At 40.3% G+C, this 19,643-nt stretch overlaps 1 protein-coding gene across 7 annotated transcripts in view; it reads right to left on the minus strand.

Annotated features, from left to right (window-relative positions):
• Positions 1-484: 484 nt before the first annotated feature.
• MARK1 (microtubule affinity regulating kinase 1) overlaps positions 485-19,643 on the minus strand; it is a 68,893-nt gene continuing 49,734 nt past the window's right edge. For 2 of the 7 annotated variants that reach the window (XM_033144741.1, XM_033144746.1), the window contains 8 exons: positions 18,665-18,777; positions 17,692-17,866; positions 14,406-14,599; positions 12,041-12,141; positions 10,645-10,806; positions 8,920-9,174; positions 5,705-5,749; positions 485-2,613 (listed from right to left, as the gene is read on the minus strand). In XM_033144741.1, coding sequence (XP_033000632.1) covers positions 2,259-2,613; positions 5,705-5,749; positions 8,920-9,174; positions 10,645-10,806; positions 12,041-12,141; positions 14,406-14,599; positions 17,692-17,866; positions 18,665-18,777 — 1,400 coding nt within the window. In that variant the 3' untranslated portion in view covers positions 485-2,258. The remainder of the gene's footprint in view (positions 2,614-5,704; positions 5,750-8,919; positions 9,175-10,644; positions 10,807-12,040; positions 12,142-14,405; positions 14,600-17,691; positions 17,867-18,664; positions 18,778-19,643) is intronic. The other 5 variants (XM_033144742.1, XM_033144744.1, XM_033144743.1 and 2 more) reach the window with 5 other exon arrangements.

Here is a 19,643-nt window from a genome sequence, read left to right on the forward strand (position 1 = left end):
TGGCGAGGCTGACATTAAATGGTACGGCTAAACTGCTTGTGAGTGATTAAGATAATTTGTTTAGTGTCTTGTGAATTCATCAATTTTACTTGATTTTTAGATGATTAAAATGTTTACATTCTTAAGTTTCATAACCTATCCAGAGCCTTAGGAATTGGGCATACTAAGGAAAATCTCAACAACAACAACAACAAAAACAGTCCCAAGTTCACATCTGGAATGAATTCATGCAAGGACCTGGGGTCCTCTAAAACTGAACCATGCCCCCTCAAAAAAGAGAAACAAGGCCAAGGTTGGGGAGGGGAGGCACTGGGTTGGTTTTAAGAAACTATTCGGAAATAAAAGAAACACACAAATCGAAAAGCTTTCACAAACCTGCAACAACCACCACCCACCACCGCCTCCCCTTGCAACCCTTCCTCACTGGAGCCTCAAACCATCCAACTGGCACAGTTAGCGACAAAGAGCAAAAGACAAGGGAGGGTAGTATGAGAACCGTTCAAGTAAGTTTTTAATAGAGTGCACCAGTGAATGTGAATTAGGATGACTTGCATCAAAAAAATTGTTATTATTATTATTATTATTTTAAAAAGGAACACCAGATAAAAAGGGGTACAGTTCTTTCTTGCCAAAACACCATCCTTTTTCTTCTTCTTCTAAGGCAACAATACACGTTCATTTCAGAACAGAACTGTTACAGGAGAGCTACATCACAGTACAGTACAGCATGTCAAGTCCATCTGTCAGAAATCCATTCTCAAATGGCACATTTAGCTACACTTACAGCCTTCTAACTTCGGGTTACAGAGTTTACCACAGCTTCTTTTTTTTCATTTTTGCTTTTTAGATAAAGTGACAATTTTGAATGACTTCTCTAATGTTTACAGGGGTGTGCGGATGGGGCCCGTATGCTGAAATTACAGTAATTACGACATTAAATAACATTGCACGACCAACCGCTATGATTAATTCAGTACAAAATAACAAATATTAAAATGTACCAGGTACTAGTGGTTTTACATAGTTTATATATCACCAATTATGAAGGAGTTTTCTTTACTTCCATAGGCAAATGCCTACTCACAGCTGCACATTACAGGCATAATGATGTGGAATAAATACAAGAAAGTGGGCAAAATATTAGAAACACAAACAAGATATATGAGAACAAAATTTGTACAATCATGTAAGTAATAATAATCTATTGTTATAAACAATGTTTGCTCAGCTGTAAAGTATATGAAACTGCATGTACTGGAGCGTGGGATGGGGTGGGGAATATTCCAAAAACCAGTTAATTCCTGAGGTGTCATTTATTAGCTCTTACAATTGGGCAACATTTCAGAATACCTTGTGCTATGAAACAATGTATTTTCATAAAGTGGGATTTGTGAAGGCAGAGAACAATAGTATTTCACTCCATGATGAATGAATATGAACTGTACTTCTATTCTGTTGCTACATTTGACCATATGTCACAAGAGCAATATTTCAGTCTTCCAAAAAACTTTTTTTAAAAAAATGTTATCAAGACGTGATTTCTGATCCCCAATATGTTTCAAGGGGCCAGAGGCCATCATACTCAGAACCCCCTTTTCTTCACTGTAAGTGCCAACACTGTAAACATGGTTGCATTTTTATTTTTTATTCTGCCAAATAAACACTGTTCTATAAAGGAGGCTAAGAGTGAAAGGGAAGCAGGAAAAATCTTGTATACAACAAAAGCCAATCTGTCCTTGACTAATTCAATTTTTATATGTGATTTGTTTTAAAGTAACTAAAATTGTTCATGCTACAGTTGTGAAAACATTTTTTTGTGTGCATTTCTACTATGGACGTAGTTTTTAAAAAATGCATGGTAAGAGGTAAGAATTATAAAAACCACAAAAAATGTAAATAATGACCAGGAAGAACTTCTTAACTCAAAGCAAACACACTTCTGTGCTGATATCTAGACAACTATACAAGATCTGCATTTAAGCCTTCTTTTTATTATACAACTCTATGAACATAAAATGAACAAAATGCTCTATATACTTACCTGTACATGTGAACATAACTTCTTCAGCTACAGTTTTTTTCCTTTTAATATAGGTCATACTGAATTTAATTTTACAATTCAGAATAACTATGTATAGCCTTATTGCAATGGGGCAATTTCTACATGGGGAGTTTCACAAGCCAATCATGTTAGGCATAACCAGTACATTCAGAATGTAAGCTAGACTCTTCCCTGATCCCGGAAACGTTGTTGCTCTTTACAGCTTAAGCTCATTCGCTATTTTGGATGCAATGTTTTTAAAGGCAATAGAAGTCCCGGATATTCGCTTGAAGCGGACTCCATTGAGTGACAGGCGTGGCAATTTACAAACTTCCATCTCCCACTGGACGAGGCTGTCTTGTCGTGCATCGCCATGGACACAGAAGAGCAGGAACCTCTCTTTTTGTTCATAGTCACAATTGTTAACGTCTAACACTTTTCGAATCTCTCTCATCATATCATTTGGGTCCATGGAGCTTGTGGTCTTCATGCTCCACGTGAACCTCAAAGACCGTGGCTTAGAATCTTTACCATCTTCTTTTTCTCTGTCTTTTGGTTCCCCAGAAGTGCTCCTGAAAAAGAAACAACATTTATATACCAATGACAAATTAAGGAATTACACTTAAGCACCAGACAATTTAAAAATGCTCTTGATCAAAATTATCCTCGCTTAGTAGAGCAACAAAAAGAGGTTTCTCAACTATCAACTTGGTTAGGTCTCATCTTTAGGGAGATCACTGAAACACTGAAAGGCCACGCAAAACAGAAGGCAAGGAATGCTGAGAAAAGCAGGGAATAAAGGAAGCCACCTTTCATGCATTAGTAATTAAAAAATGTTACCCTCCTTTACAATAACAGCTTATTTTGCAAATTTAAAGTTGGAAGTTGAGAAAGTAAGGGAAATAATTTTGGGCAATTCTTGCCTAGAATGCCTCCTCCAAGCAATAATATCTCAACCTACATAATTAATAATATGAGAATATCTTAAACAACTGGGTTGCTTCATTCTACTGTCCAATTTTATAAATAATTATAACTAGTTTATCTTTAAAACTTGGCACTCAAGGGACACAAATCCATGAAGTATGTTTCTTCTCTGTTCAACCCCAAACATGCACAACGATAGGATGGCAGTGACAGAAATGCTCACAGCATGGCTCTCCGTCATATCTGCCATTACCTTCTGTGCAATACAGAACATTTATGAACTCAAACCAATAATTGACAGGGAATACACTACTTCCCATTATAAAGTATTTCATAATGTTTTGGCAACATCTTCCACAAATTATTTTGTGATGTAATGGGGAAGAAAACAATTGGGCAGTTCTATCATATGCATGTTTACTAAGTACTAAGGTCAACTGAGTTCAACAGGACTCACTCCCAAATAAGAGTGCACAGAATAATAGCCCTAGCAAAGTATGTTTATTGTTGTTGTTGTTGTTGTTGTTGTTGTTGTTGTTGTTGTTGTTGTTGTTAATTGGTATTCTTTCAGCTAAAACTTCACACACTGTCTGCCTTCAACGGTCCCATGCTTGCTGATAATTATTCAGTGTCTGTTTAGACATCATTTAGTATATTAAAGTCCTATGACCTTTCCAACATCATGTAAGGAAATAAGCTGTGGAGCAAGGAGCAGTGCAGTGGCTTCAGCCTAACAACTGGAATGTGACAGGAGAACAGAAATATTTTATCACCGCAAAATGTACTGCTTATACACAATACATCATGTCTACGTGGTCCACAGTTAGGTACCCTCTGCAGAGCTTCTAAGTCCACTGCCCACCCTACATCTGAAAAGCCACTCCCTAACCAGAAGCATTTCAGGGAAGAATATTTGGCTAGGAGCTGTCGCAAGAAGAAAAATCAGCAACTAATTCCAATCCTTGGGTGGATTCCAGAATCATTTTGTAGCCTGCAATGCATGACTAAAGGGCAGCAAAATGATCAACCATTGGAACTTAGCTTTAGTTTTCTATCAAGTAGATTTTTCAGCATCTAAGTTAGGAACTTTCTTGCCAGTGATAGTGGGTGGTGGTGGTGGTCTAGGCAATGCTATTTTAATCTTTAACACCTGCAAAAGTTAAGCAGGATGACACACTCCTTTTCATTCAGCACCCATAATTTCACCAGCAAGTAGAAAATGTGACTGCTAGCGAGCACTAACATCACGAGCAGCACTTTCACCAGCGACACATACATGTGTTTAATAAAAATGTAATGTGGTCTTCCAGTAACAACATCTTTTAGGGAAGCTTACTACACAAGTTGATAGGATGGAGGGATCAGTTACTAAAAGTATAGAAATGATGGTTCTGGTCTTTCCAGCATACAATACTGGGAAGAATATGGACCATGGCATCTCAAAGGAGTGGTCAGCAAAATGAGATTTACGTATTCAGTGTATAAAATGCCAATTGAATACTAGGCACAATAGCATTCATGTAGACCATCCCTTCCTGATATGTAAACCACTTTCAAGAGGGAACACCCCCCCACACACACACACTAAGTTTGCTCAGATTGTTAAAGAGAAGCTTCACACACAAGCTCTGTGCTGAGGAGCAGGCTTTGGGTTTGCATGCCAGGCAGCACGTTGGCCACGGAATAAAAGCCAACACACACAAACATTCCTAGGATAACCCCTTGCTGTGAAGCAGATGAATGGGGGCAACTTATTTATGACTCTCAGTGTGTGTTTGTGTGTAGTGTCCTTGGTTCAAACTAAGCAGCCTGCAAGCAGGATTTGAGTAAGGCATCAGTCCAAGGCTAACTCCCACATCTCCAGAGTGTGTTATATAGCAATCTTTAAAAATAGCATCCGTCTGTTATTGTTTTATATATACTATGAGTAGGCAAGCTTTTTCAGCCCAAAGGCTACATTCCCTTCTGAGCAACCTTCCAAGGGCCACATGACGGTCGTGAGCAGGGCCAGAGGCCAAAGTGGGCAGTGATAGGAAAGTAAATTTCACTTTTTGTAAAGTAGGCCAAGTTCCTGTCCCTCTATCCTCCATCTAGGGAAGCAAGAGGTGTTATCAGAGTTCAAGGAATTCACGGACACACTGCAGCCAAGCAAACACACTCAAAAAGAGTGTGAAGCAGGGCAAGGAGGAGGTGTAGCCTGGGGAGAGTTTAGAGGGCCAAATAATTTAGTTTTTGAGGGCCACAAGGTTCTCTAATGCATATACTCTTATTAACCCCAAACGATTTGCCAGCACATTTTTTTATTTTAGTATTTGTAAAAAGCAGAGGTGTATGGCAAAAGTGCGTATTAGGCAGTTGTCAAAGTTCTCAGAATGGCAATGTATGATTTTACTAAGCAATGAAAGATAATGCTTGAATATTCAAATATACTGTACATAGTTTGGGTTTTTTTAAGCTGTGACCTTGCAAACACTTAGAAGGGAGCTGTTTCCCAAAGTGGACTTGCTGAAGTCTAAGAACTTGCAGAATCACAGCTTGTTTTTTTTTTTTTTAAGTTATTTAAACTTAATAGTATTTAAAAGAGAAATGGGGAATTTAACTCATACATAGTATTTTTTTTAAAGATAAGTTATTTAGAGACTCCTCCATTTTACATATTAGTTTAAAGGCTTTCAGAATCATAAAGCTTTGAACACAAAGGGACCTAGCAGCGAAGTATTAATCGTGGCTCCTCACCTTGAGGTGTCAGTTCTGCCACTGGCTTCGCCTTCACTTGGATCCCTCAAAACAAAGTTAAGGTCAAGATTTTAATAAATGGTTAAAAAAAAAATGAGTCAAGAAAATCGGTTATCCAGAACAAAGTTAAAAATTACTTTTGAGCAAATAGCACGAAATCATCATTTACTAGTATTTTTTTTAATAGTGTTTTTCCAAAGTTGCACTTTACTTTCTCCCTATGAAACTTCAGTTTATTTTTACCCTGGCTGGGTAACTTCAGATTGCCCCCCCTCCCCCCCTTACACCATGAGCTTAAAATAACCACGCTCAAAAGCCAGAAGCCATACGGCGGTTATGCTCCATTCTTTCCTTTCCCCACCCGACTGTGTATTAATGGCGAGAGACCACCACTGCAGTCAGCAAGGAACTTATCCAGACAGGGGTTCTTACTCACGAAGATGCCTCAAACAGTTCGCTATTAACATTTAGCCGTGTGCTTTGCCATGCCCTTAAGTCATAACACAGCAGCACATTTGCCAATTGTGTTAGTTATTTGCAAATTAAGGCCTATTGGATACCACCTAAAAAAACATACTAAAATTTTCTACCTCCCAACTTTAACGGCTCTTATTTAAGGGCTCAAAGACACCACTTCTTGCAACATCTGCAGAGTGTTGTATAGCCCGTCCCACACAATAGTCCATCATAATATTTAAAATGACATTAAATATACAAGTATATCAGACCTGTGTAGCATGTGACCCACCTAACCAAAATGCTGCCCATCTGCTATGCACTAGGCCACCAATAACAGGTGAGCTCTACCTTTTTCACAATGGATCAGCATGCCCATCTCTAAGCCAATTTGAATTTAGACTTTACAAAACCCCATGAGCTTTCACACCATTCCCCACCCCACTGCAAAGTCAACAGGCCTATGGGAAAACTGCACATCCCACAGGCTATTTGTGCTTGGCTCACAGTATACCAGTTTGCCAGGCTCCCTTCTGCTTGCTGTTGCTGACCAGCACAGGCTACAGCCAGTTTAGGTAGAGTGCAAGGAATACAGTTCTTCTCCAGCTCCGTTTAAAATCCAAGCTGGAGAAGAACTAGTATACATGCATCATAATTCTCACCTTGAATTTGACAGGACCATTCTGAGACAGTAAACCCTGTATTTCCAAGTCAGAAAATACGTAGAAGTCTTGGCACATCATTTTTGACAACTATCTTTTGCAATCCTAGGCAGGCACTAAAAAGAGGGTTTTTATCATGCTTCTTATGGGCTGCTTTCAGCTTGGTGGGTCACAAATTGTGCAGGGCTGATCTACACAGAACATTCCATAAACTCACCAGAACACTTTGAGAACAAGCAGCAAATAATTCTTTATAAGGTATCAATCATATGCTAGATTGCACGTTTATAAAATATGCTTTATTACAGTATTTTTTTAAAAAAATGTACTTCTGATCCCAAGCACATATTTGTACACTACTGAACACTTTAAGTTACTGGTATAAGTGAAATGTATTTCTAAATATATTCAATTAAAAAGGGACAATATTGATGCAAGCTGTGAACATAACTTAAAATTAAATGTAACTGTTAAAACAACACAAAGATGACATGACATTTTCCAAGTATCTGCACATGTGGCACCACAATGTGTGAAATCTGATGAGCTGTTAAGTGAGTTCTCTAATTAATAGAATCATGGAAAGAATTTCAGAACTGGAAACTGCCTTATTATCAAATGCCACTGATAAGGTTCACAGGGCAACAAAGTGACTAGCAAAACACCTACTGATTTTAGTGAACCTCACCATTACCATACAAAATTTTAAAGGCTCTGGATTCAGAAAATGCCATTTCAAAATAACAATTAAACTTAAGATGCTAGCTAATTAAGTTTTTAATTAACATTACGGGACCCAATGTACCCCCAACAGGTTACATGTTAGGCTGTGTTTTTGGAATATAGTATCAATAAATGTTTAAATGTTAAACTAGAGTCCTTTTGAAATCAGTAATATCTTTAGTTCTAACAGGAGATGGAAACCGTCAAAACAAATGGTGTTGAATGGGTCAAGATGAATGGGGAAATTTGTTTGTTTGTTTTTAAAAAAGATACTTGGGGCTGCTCCAGGCAATATGAATTTCCTACACCATTTCCTTGTAGGAAATTGTCACATTATAGAGAGAGCCCATGTCTATTTTGCTACATTAGTGCATAGTGAGAAATCCAGAATTGCAGCAGGTTCTCAGAGTTCGGTCACCGCATGTCATGAAGGATATTGTAGAGTTGCAAAAGGTTCAGAAAAAGGCAATCAAAATTATCACGAGGCTGTAAAACGTCCCAAGAGAAAGGTTGCATCTTTTGCAACTTTCTAATTTAGAAAAGAAGTTGAGTGAGGCGGGACATGATGGATAGGGAGAGGATTCTCTCTCTCTCTCTCTCTCTCTCTCTCTCTCTCTCTCTCTCTCTCTCATATAATACTGGAGCCCAGGGTCAGCCAATGAAGCGGAATGTTGGAAGACCCAGGAGACAAAAGAAAGCACGTCCTCACATAGCAGCAGATAAGCAAACTTGGAGTTTGCAAGTTAAAGATGCGGCCATCAACTTGGACAGCTTTAAAAGGGAATTAGACAATTTTGTGGAGGAAAAAGCTATCCATAGCCACTAGTCATAAGAGCATTAGAGGTGGTATGTTTCTAAATACTAGTTGTGAGGGAACCCAAATGGAGAGAGTGCTGCTGAAGTCGTGTCCTGCTTGTGGACTGTGAGACTAGGTGGGTCTTTGGTCTGGTCAAACAGATGTTTAACTTAAGTTAAAGTGTCTACATGCCAAAAATGATGCTCACTGCACATATCATTTTTCTGCACACAAGTGAAAACCCACGTATGAAATTAGTGACATTAGAACCAGCCTTTAAGCGCTAGGATGCCTATCAACATTTTCAGGGACACTAGCCAAAGAACCAAGTTTTTCATACCTATTGGATTTGAACAGTACAATTTATTCAGTAAGTTTCTGATTTTTTTTAAAAAAATGGCATGAATATGGAAAAGCCGTCATCATTACTGTATCCTATAATTTGATTTTACACCGGCTTAAATGGGAGATTCCAAGCAGTTTCTCATCCAGGCGCTTTCAAGGCTTGCTTCTAACAATGTAACGTTCTATTCCACCTTTCGGGTTACCTGGAAATGGAAATGATGGAAGGTACTGACCTGCGGACAAATTTGGAAGTTATTTTGCTTATAATGCCAGTTGACGTCCCCCTTCTAGTTTGAGCAAACGTGCCTGTTTCGTGTGATGGTGATGCAGGTGGCCCATTGTAAGTGGCATTGCGCCGCTCCCGTAGCTGCTCACCATGGAAAGTGCTTCGGCTCGAACTCCCTCGAGGAAAACGGGTTCGGTCTGGAGTGCTAGTACTAATACTGTGAGCAGATGGGGAAGCAGCAGGTGCTCTTTGAGTTGCACTGCTGGAAAGCCAGAAGTACATTTGAAAAACAAGGGAGATAGAAAGAGCCAAGTCATGAGAAACCTTCAATATGATTAGCACATCTCAACATGCACTTTCTTGGGATAACATGAGCCGTATGTTTTTATGTACAATGCTGTCTCTAAAGTCTCTAAAGAGATGAAGAGCAGTGGAATGTTTTAATTCAAAATAGTTTGTAGAAAGAGTAAAAGCTTGGGAAAGAGAAAACGCATCTTCTGCAACAGATACATCAGGTCTTGCTGCTGTTTCAGAGGTTACATGGGATTTTTCATTCCAATGGGAAGAGCCCAAATGGAAGTAGAAGAAAAAGCAAGAAAGGGAAAAGGGTTTAGTGGTATTTGATATTTGTGAGTAAAATTTTTGTCATGATAAAGTGGTGCACTTAAATACAAATACAAATACACACACACACACACACACACAGAGTTGGTTTTATATTCAAGAGATGGATAGGATTTGGGGCTACAAGAAAATACAATTCCTACCTCCAAAGTCTTATTTAGTGGTTGGAGCAGGCTTCCTCAAACACGGCCCTCCAGATATTTTTTGGCCTACAACTCCCATGATCCCTAGCTAGTAGGACCAGTGGTGAGGGATGATGGGAATTGTAGTCTCAAAACATCTGGAGGGCCGAGTTTGAGGAAGCCTGGGTTAGAGATTACACAAAGACTTGGGAGACCCAAGTTCAAGTTCCCATTCAGCCTTTAAGAGGATCTAGGGCCAGTCACTATCTCACAGCCTGATCTATCTCAAGGGACTGTTGGAAGGATAAAATGTGGAACGAACTCAATGTATTGCTGTTGTCCTAAAACTGGGAGTGGGGGACTCCTGAGCTCCTTGCAGAAAGGATGAGACAAAATGCAACAAGCACCTCTTTCTTTCTCCTACCCATTCCTTAGCTTCTTGTTTCTCAAGGGCTCCTTTCAATCCTTACTTACTCCTTTCAATCCTTGCCTATGACTTCCTGCTTCTTCACTTACCTGCCCCACAGGGACATTTTTCAGTCTGATTTTAGAAAGTTACTCCTGTCTCTTGGGCAACTATGCACCATCAACCCCAGACAAACTGTCGACTTGTGCTTTGCTCACACCGGCAGCCAACATCCTGCCTTCCAGAAGTTGTAGGCTACAACTCATATCAACCTAAGTCAGGCATGATCATTTGTCAAGGAACATGAGTAGCAGTCCACACAGCATAAGGAGGGCACAATGCTGGCTTCTGGTGAGCTAGAACAATAAAAGTTCTGTCCACTAAAGCAGTTAGAATGTTTGTGAATATTCCAACACCATCACGTAAGCTCAACTGATTGATGCTAAAGGCTGCAGGATCAAAATACACAGTAGACTGGCAGAGCCTAGGAGTGCTGATGTTGTGCCACTTGTAACTATGCACATTTGTAGAACATCTAACCATGCAAAGTACCACACAAATGCTACATATTGAAAAATACCTTGGTCGATAAGCTTCAGTGCCATCTTTGATAGTTGGGAGTGTAACTTTTATAGGGTGGCCAGAGGCAGACATGGACTTCTGGTGTCGAGGTCGTGCTGATATTGCTGAAGAGACAGCGGAGCCAGTAGAGGAGGTACTGCTTGCTGACATTTCTGTTAGGCTTTCATCATAAAAACGAAAGCAGGAAAAGGAATATCTTGAGATAAAATGTTCTAGAATATCTTGAGATAAAAGTAGTTGCATGTGGAACCTTTGAACTACTGTTGGATACTTAAGAAAAAACTCATTTAGCCAAAACAAGGTCAACAACAGCTTCTACTGAAAAATGTCTTAAGATTGCTTTTCCTTGGCTCAATTCAGGTAATGGACATACACTTTTAGGATTCCTAACCCAAATTAAAACATATGAAAGGAACTTGCTCACTGGTGCTACCCTTTCTGCACTTGCTTGGAATAAATGCAGAAAGAAAATAGAAATTAGTAGTATTTATAGATATTCAAGGGAAAATAGGTAGCAGCAAAAGCATTTGAACTTTGGGCCACTCATCAAAATAGCACAGAATGCCTCAAATAAAAAGTAATTAATCTCTCACCAAATCCTATCAATTTGCATAAATAAAGAAAAGCAACTGCAACTAGCTTTCCTGATCAATCACAGTAAATGTTTTTTACTCATCTGCACAGCTAGTCTTGATGAATTATCTCTACCATTGTATCTGATTAAAAGGCTACTGGTAGCACTTTAAATGAATCCTCTAGTAATTTCAAAGTGCAGAGAGAAGAACAAGCCACTGCATGTATTTCAATGCAAATATAATCAACTCGGGAAGAGCACAGAAAGCAACTATTTAACAAGAGGAACAATACAGTCAAATGGAATTATATAATTTCAGTATTCAATAATATTTCTCCTTGCTGCTACCCAGCATCTCCTTCATGATACCAATGTAGAGATTTTTAGGTATGTGCAAGTCTAAAAACCTCAGAAACAGTTTTGCCTGAGGCAGGAGAAAGGGGCGCAATGACAGCTGACACTCAGGGAAGAATGAAACAGGCTACAACTCTACTGAATCTTGCTTGACATCTTATCATTCTGGCCAATCCAGGGCAGGGACAAGAACACAGCCGCCTAAACAAGATAGATGCCTGCCTAAGTCTAAACATACCCAACTTTTCTGATGACATTTAATAGCAGAAGACTGTTATAGGCTGGTCAGGGATGCCCTAAACTCTGGGGGCTTCCTTTTCCCTCTCTAGCTGCAAGGCCTGCTTAGGTTGAGTTTCTGTCTCCGAGGCTTGTGAAACTACTGGTATGTTAAACGTGTACATGAAATGTTCCTTTAAGTACCAGAGCAACATGAAAACTTAATTTTCGCATGAAACTGGTTCAGTACCTGTTGTCTTTCCCATTCTGAATGGCAGAATAGCGATCTGTAGAGCGTTCACATACATAGGTATTTCTTCGTGTCATGCTAGTCCCAGAAAACACATTATTCTAGAAAAGACAGGGAAATACAATTATTATTAAAAATACATGACAGAGTAAGAATGCCTAAATATATAGCACATTAGAATATGTATACATTCTTTGATGCATTTGGGCACCCCATATTATTTAGCAATGCATTTTCTAATTTACGTTGACTGGTAAAAATGTTGCTCTATTTTCTGTTCTAATAGACAGGCTAAAAGACACAATATAAAAAAATAGAATACTCTGATGTGCCACAATTTTAGCAAACAATAGACTAGAGACACAATCCATTTTTCTGAAGAAGAAAACATAGCAGCTGTCGCACACAGATGAGCCCTGAAATTGCTATACTACTGCCCTGTTAATTCAAAAACAGTTTGAAGATTTGTTAAAACAGCATTTTAAAGGAAAAATAGTACTTTCCCCCAGCTTCAACAGCTCTCTCGGGGCGTGGCGTGGCGTGGCGGGGGGGGGGGGGGCGTGGAGACAAAACAAGTATAAGCAACCCAGATCTCCTCCTTTTTAAACGGTCTTGTACAAAATCCTCAAAGTGCATTTTCAGTGCATGGGAATCTGGAGAGCATGTTGGTGCTTTTGAGCTGGTATTGCCTCCTAAAAATAATCAAGGTGCACTTTGAACTGTGACCCTAAGCCACAAAGCACAGACCTGGTCCATGAACTTAGATCAGGCATCGGCAAACTCTGCCCTTCAGATGTTTTGGGACTACAACTCCCATCATCCCTGACCACTGGTCCTGTTAGCTAGGGATGATGGGAGTTGTAGTCCCAAAACATCTGGAGGACCGAGTTTGCCTATGCCTGACTTAGATAAACAGATGGGCAAGTGTGAAAGCGGAAGCACTTCTACCATGCCTACAATGTGATTTGTTGCACAGACAACTTGCACAATTCTCTCCCTCATTTAATAAAAAGGGGGGGGGAGCTGTGCATCATCTATGCATACAACTGTGTCGCATAATGCACTGTAACTGTGGTGGTTAGAAAGAAACCATTCTTGTTTTCTCACCTCCACTACAGAGAGGCTGCTTAACAGAGTGTACGAACTACGGCATTGTTTCTGTTCTCATCCATCCTATTTCCCCCACCTTAGAGAACTATGTACAAGAGCAATATCACCTAGTGATACTGAGTCAAGTGAATGTGAGCAAGGCCAACAGAAGAGAGCTCTATTTACAGACTCAAATGCTTAGGTATTATTTGAGAAGAACAGGTTTTCAAGCATTGGGAACTTCCAGAGCCGAACTTTTGTTGTTCAGTCGTTCAGTCGTGTCCGACTCTTCATGACCCCATGGACCAGAGCACGCCAGGCACCCCTATCCTTCACTGCCTCTCGCAGTTTGGCCAAACTCATGTTAGTAGCTTTGAGAACACTGTCCAACCATCTCATCCTCTGTCGTCCCCTTCTCCTTGTGCCCTCCATCTTTCCCAACATCAGGGTCTTTTCTAGGGAGTCTTCTCTTCTCATGAGGTGGCCAAAGTACTGGAGCCTCAACTTCAGGATCTGTCCTTCTAGTGAGCACTCAGGGCTGATTTCTTTAAGAATGGATAGATTTGATCTTCTTGCAGTCCATGGGACTCTTAAGAGTCTCCTCCAGCACCACAATTCAAAAGCATCAATTCTTCGGCGATCAGCTTTCTTTATGGTCCAGCTCTCACTTCCGTACATTACTACTGGCAGCTACAATGAATAGTGTCCTGAAGGGAAATGCAAATTTGTATAGCCCCTGGCAAACAGCTTGTTACTATTATTTCCCAATTGCCTTGGATCATCTTTCCTCACAGGGAAGAACACCAATTTCAATAGTCAAACATTCACATATTAAACAGTTAAGCTGCTCTTCCATTATATAAGTGGGTGTTTTTTTAAAAATAATAATGAAGAAGCAGGCCTGCAGTGGTGACAATGAGTTCAGAGAGTGAAGCAACCAGGGCAGTGAGAGGCAATGAGCACAGTAAAGGAACAACCTACAGGGCACTCCCACCTGACAGCTCCTCCAGCTGAGAAATGCCAGGATGTAACAATACCTGCAAGTTCCCTCCTTCAGCAACTCAGGAGCCAACTGTCACACTCAATTATTCTTCCCCCACTCCTGTTTTTTAAACGTCTGTAAATGCTGGACTGGGTTTCTGAGCCCATTTCTATTAGTGTATGCCAGCATTTAATCCATTTGCAGATGATCACCATGTAGTTAATACAATAGTAACAATTGTTATCGTGGTACAGAAAACATTTGACCCCATCAGTGAGCAAAGATCTTTCTTACACTTGGAATAGTAGTCGATTTTTTCCTTTCAGGGCCCACCAGTGGACTTGCGGCCATTTCCCCTTTGGACCCCACTGTAGTGCTGCTCGGTTTACGTGACACATCTTTGTCCCATTCATCTTTGTGTTCACTCTCCACACTGTTTGCCTGAGCTCTTTTTGAATACGAGACAGCGGGAGGAATCGATGGGCCAACTGTCAAACAAAGGTAACATCAATGAGACGGTGCTCTCTGTATCACCTTCAATCAGTCTGCACTGGTACTAAAAATAACATCCAAGGAACTAATTCAAATAAGATGCTGATGCCACTTTACGAACCTGAGATATTGTGCAAAGAATTTGCCTGAATACAAATGAGTCATCAGTGGCTTGATTGCATAATTTCACACACCTTTAAGCTTTATATTTACTATTTGTTCCCCGTTAATTTGCTAATATGCCACCCACATTGAAAACAATACAGAGGCATACTTTAAGGTTACTCAACTGGCTTCCGTTCAGAAGCCTTCGATGATACAATGGGCTGCCACCTCATTTGCGGATCCATAATACAATAATTTCTCAATTACAACCAACCAATTTCCCAGCAAAAGTGGAATCATTACCATCAAATCCAGTTACAAAATCAAGGCAGATGGAGGCAGTTTTGCATAACCAGCTGGCAATGAATGACATCGCTTTCTAATCATATCTAATCCACTTTCAGAAATTGCTAAATTATTTGCCACACAGTTTTCCTTGTGGCAAAGAGTTCCTTAGCTCAGCCGATTTCCTCAAACGAAATACAGACATTTGCACCTTCACTCAGCATCCAAGGTGTTGCTGGAGCTGGCACTGATGCAAACCAAAGGTTATGACATGGCTGGGAAGTCTTAGTTGCTAGATAAGGGTAAAGCAGAGGATGCCTGGATTCCATTCAAACATTTCTCCTTCCACTGGGCAGATGATCAGTGCTGTGGTACACTTCACTAAGGAATTCCTTTTAGCATCAGTCAGCTATGGAAGTTAAGTGAAGGGAGAAGGGGTTTCTGGCTGCTCCCTGTTCACCTGAGTGTGGTTTCTGGCTCCCTACATAATTCATGGTTCTCTGTACTGGGACACTGTCTCCCTCGTTTAAAGCAAATCAGAATATTTTTGTCCTATGTTGTTGAGACTGCAATACATACAGGTGATATTCAAAAAATTAGAATATCGTGGAAAAGTTCATTTATTTCAGGAATTCAACTTAAAAGGTGAAACTAACATATGAGATAGACTCATGACATGCAAAGCGAGAGATGTCAAGCCTTTATTTGTCATAATTGTGAGGATTGTGGTGTACAGCTGATGAAAATCCCCAAATTCACAATCTCAGAAAATTAGATTAAATGAAATCATCAAAACAAGGATTGCAAAGAGAACAATAGTGGACCTCTGAAAAGTAGAAGCATGCATATGTACTCAGTACTTGGTTTGGGCCCCTTTTGCATCAATTACTGCCGCAATGCAGCACAGCGTGGCATGGATGCTATCAGGCTGTGGCACTGCTGAGGTGTTATGGAAGACCAGGATGCTTCAATAGTGGCCTTCAGCTCTTCTGCATTGCTCGGTCTCATATCTCTCATCTTTCTCTTGACAATGCCCCATAGATTCTCTATGGGGTTCAGGTCAGGCGAGTTTGCTGGCCAATCAAGCACAGTAATCCCATGGGCATTGAACCAGGTTTTGGTACTTTTGGCAGTGTGGGCGGGTGCCAAGTCCTGCTGGAAAATGAAGTCAGCATCCCCATAATGCTCATCTGCGGAAGGAAGCATGAAATGCTCCAAAATCTCCTGGTAGATGGCTGCGTTGACCCTGGACTTAATAAAGCACAGTGGGCCAACACCAGCAGATGACATGGCTCCCCAAATCAACACAGACTGTGGAAACTTCACACTGGACTTCAAGCATCTGGCATTGTGTGCCTCCCCATTCTTCCTCCAGACTCTGGGTCCTTGGTTTCCAAATGAGATGCAAAAGTTTCTCTCATCAGAAAAGAGGACTTGAGACCACTGAGCAACAGACCAGTTCTTTTTTTCTGTAGCCCAGGTAAGACGCTTCTGACGCTGTTTCTTGTTCAGGAGGAGTGGCTTGACAAGAGGAATACGACATCTGAAGCCCATCTCCAGGATCCGTCTGTGTGTGGTGGCTCTGGATGCACTAACTCCAGCCTCAGTCCACTCCTTTTGAAAGTTCCCAACATTTGAATGGTCCTTTCCTGACAATCCTTTCCAGGCTGTGGTCATCCCTGCTGCTTGTGCACCTTTTTCTTCCACATTTTCCCCTTCCACATAACGTTCCATTAATGCGCTTTGATACAGCACTTTGGGAACATCCAACTTCTTCTGCAATTACCTTTTGAGGCTTTTCCTCCTTATGGAGGGTCTCAAGGATGGTTTTCTGCACGGCTGTCAGGTCAACAGCCTTCCCCATGATTGTGATTCCTATTGACCCAGACTGGGAGACCATTTAACGGCTCAGGAACCCTTTGCAGGTGTTATGGATTGAGTAGCTACTGCACCTTTTCACAATATTCTAATTTTCTGAGATTGTGAATTTGGAGTTTTCATCAGCTGTATGCCACAATCATCACAATTATGACAAATAAAGGCTTGACATCTCTCGCTTTGCATGTCATGAGTCTATCTCATATGTTAGTTTCACCTTTTAAGTTGAATTCCTGAAATAAATGAACTTTTCCACGATATTCTAATTTTTCGAGTATCACCTGTAAGTCACAACCCAGAATATCAGAAGCAAGTAGTTATCTCCATTACCAAAAAGCAACGTTCGACAAGCACAAAGGATTAAGGGATTGTTTGCTTTCCATACAAAAAGCAGGAAAGCCTCAAGTTGCCCACAGGGAACCAGTCTTCTGGGCTGTGGCCAATGATTTGCAATTTTATTCAGGCATATGGCTGCTCTCTCTATGGAAATAAACCCATCCATATCTTCTAATTAACCTTTCTTGAAAAAATTACTGCACTGCAGATATCCAAGCTCATGTTTTAGATTCAAAGCAATGATGACAAATACAGAGCAGTTTCCATTATGCAAACAGTTAAAATAGCTACAGACACCAGAATAAATGCAAATGATAATTAACACATCTGTCAACTAACCCAAACTATATTTACCATGGAAGGATCACATGATAAAAGCACCATGGTGTGATATGAAGCAGCACACAACTAATGCACGAAGAGGTGGCACTGCTAAGCGCAGAAAACACGGCACACAGCTTAAAATTGTATTTTGCTACTTTACTTGGTTGAATGCCATCCCCACCATGTTCACTGAACCGACGTTGCTTCTGATTGGCTGATATGCTCCGCTGGACCTTCAGGTGAGCAGGAGATTGCATAGAACTGTTGTTGAGGTCACTGCTGGGTCGAGATCTTTGACTCAGGTTACTGCTGGACAGGGACTCGCTCCCCTCAAACTACAAGGATAAGTGACAATTTTTAGAAAGCAAAGCCATTTACATCTCTATTTTTGAGACGAGTTATTTCCAATGTCACAAAACTCAATACAACATTTGCTATCACATGGATGCAGACTGGGCACTCTCTGTATAGTCACCTTGGCACCATTCATTTCCCTCCCCCCCTTTTTTCTTTTTTACACTGAAAAGCAAACCCAGAGCCTGCCATTAGCAGCAGGAATGCAGTTGGCAGAGAGGAAGAATACATTTTCCTCATTATGGACAGAAGAATTTTAAGTGGGTAAATGCCAGAGAGGCAGCCTCTCCTTCCACTTTTTATGGCATCCTCCTCCAAGGCTACTTTTTCGTAGCAGAAGGAGGAAAAAAACATCAAGGGAAAGAAAGATGCAGCTACATTTCCTCAAACTACACACTAATAGATGTAACACAATCACTTATTGTGATTTTATGTTGTGAACCCCCCTGAAATTTACAGGTATGGGGCAGTATACAGTTATTATTATTATTAATTATTATTATTATTATTATAAAATAAAAATCCTTATTTATGCATCACACAGATATAACCAGTCCCAGAATTAACTGACATCTGTGATAGCTTCGAACCAGTTGACAATTGTTGCTCTAATTTACAGGCTGACCATCCATAGACCCAGCAACCCAGCAACTCCATAGACCCAGCAACCCAAAGAGTACATATGCTTGTCAATAAGCATGTCTCAGCATTGTGTTCAATCCCTATAGAAAACAATTTCAAAACTAGCAGATAAATAAATATAAGCAACTATAAATTACCTCAGGTGGTTTTCTGCCTAAGAGCAGATAAGTAGCCATGACTTCATCATATTTTTGGTTTACTAAAGAGTCGTGAATTTCATCTCTTGCAAAACCCATAGTGACCATTATATCTATCAAAAACAAGACAGCTCAATTTTATTATCGACAAGACATATTTAAAACGTGTCATTAGACAACTTCCGATATATATTTTTCACCCATAAAACTTCTACTTAAGAGATTATCTGAGAGGTACATGCACTGTGAATCGTTTTGTGAAAATCCACAGGAGTAATCACAGTAGAATAAAGTGGGAACCTAGAACACTGTTCACAAATTTTCTCTAAAATATAAAAATTCACCCGACAGACCAGTTTCACAATGCTTGCCATGTTCCATTACCCTCTACTAATTAACATTTACGTAATGGCAACAGAGTCTCTATCCTAAACGTATACAGTCAAACTTTGGTTCTCGAACTGCTTAGTTGCCAAACAAATCGACTCCCAAACGCTGCAAACCCGGAAGTAAGTGCTCTAGTTTGTGAATGTTTTTTGGAAGCCGAACATCCAACGCAGCTTCTGCTTGAGTGCAAGAAGCTCCTGCAGGCAATTGGAAGCCATGCCTTGGTTTTCGAACAGTTTTGGGAGTCGAACGGAATCCCGGAATGGATTAAGTACGAGAACCAAGGTACCACTGTACAGAATTGAGATCTACATAAGATAGGAAATAAGAGATTTAGGGGAGAGGGATTGGATTGCATATAACATTCTAATCCTCCAAGCATGGTCCAGATAATTAGGAATGTGATATGGGCTAACAGATTCAGGTTCAATTAATTTTCTTTTTAGCACCAAACATAGTTTGTCGTTGTTGTCGTTTAGTCGTGTCCGACTCTTCGTGACCCCATGGACCAGAGCACGCCAGGCATTCCTGTCTTCCACTGCCTCCCGCAGTTTGGTCAGGCTCATGTTGGTAGCTTTGAGAACACTGTCAT

This window comes from Lacerta agilis, chromosome 3 (assembly GCF_009819535.1).
Source record: "Lacerta agilis isolate rLacAgi1 chromosome 3, rLacAgi1.pri, whole genome shotgun sequence".
Taxonomy (NCBI): Eukaryota; Metazoa; Chordata; class Lepidosauria; order Squamata; family Lacertidae; genus Lacerta; species Lacerta agilis.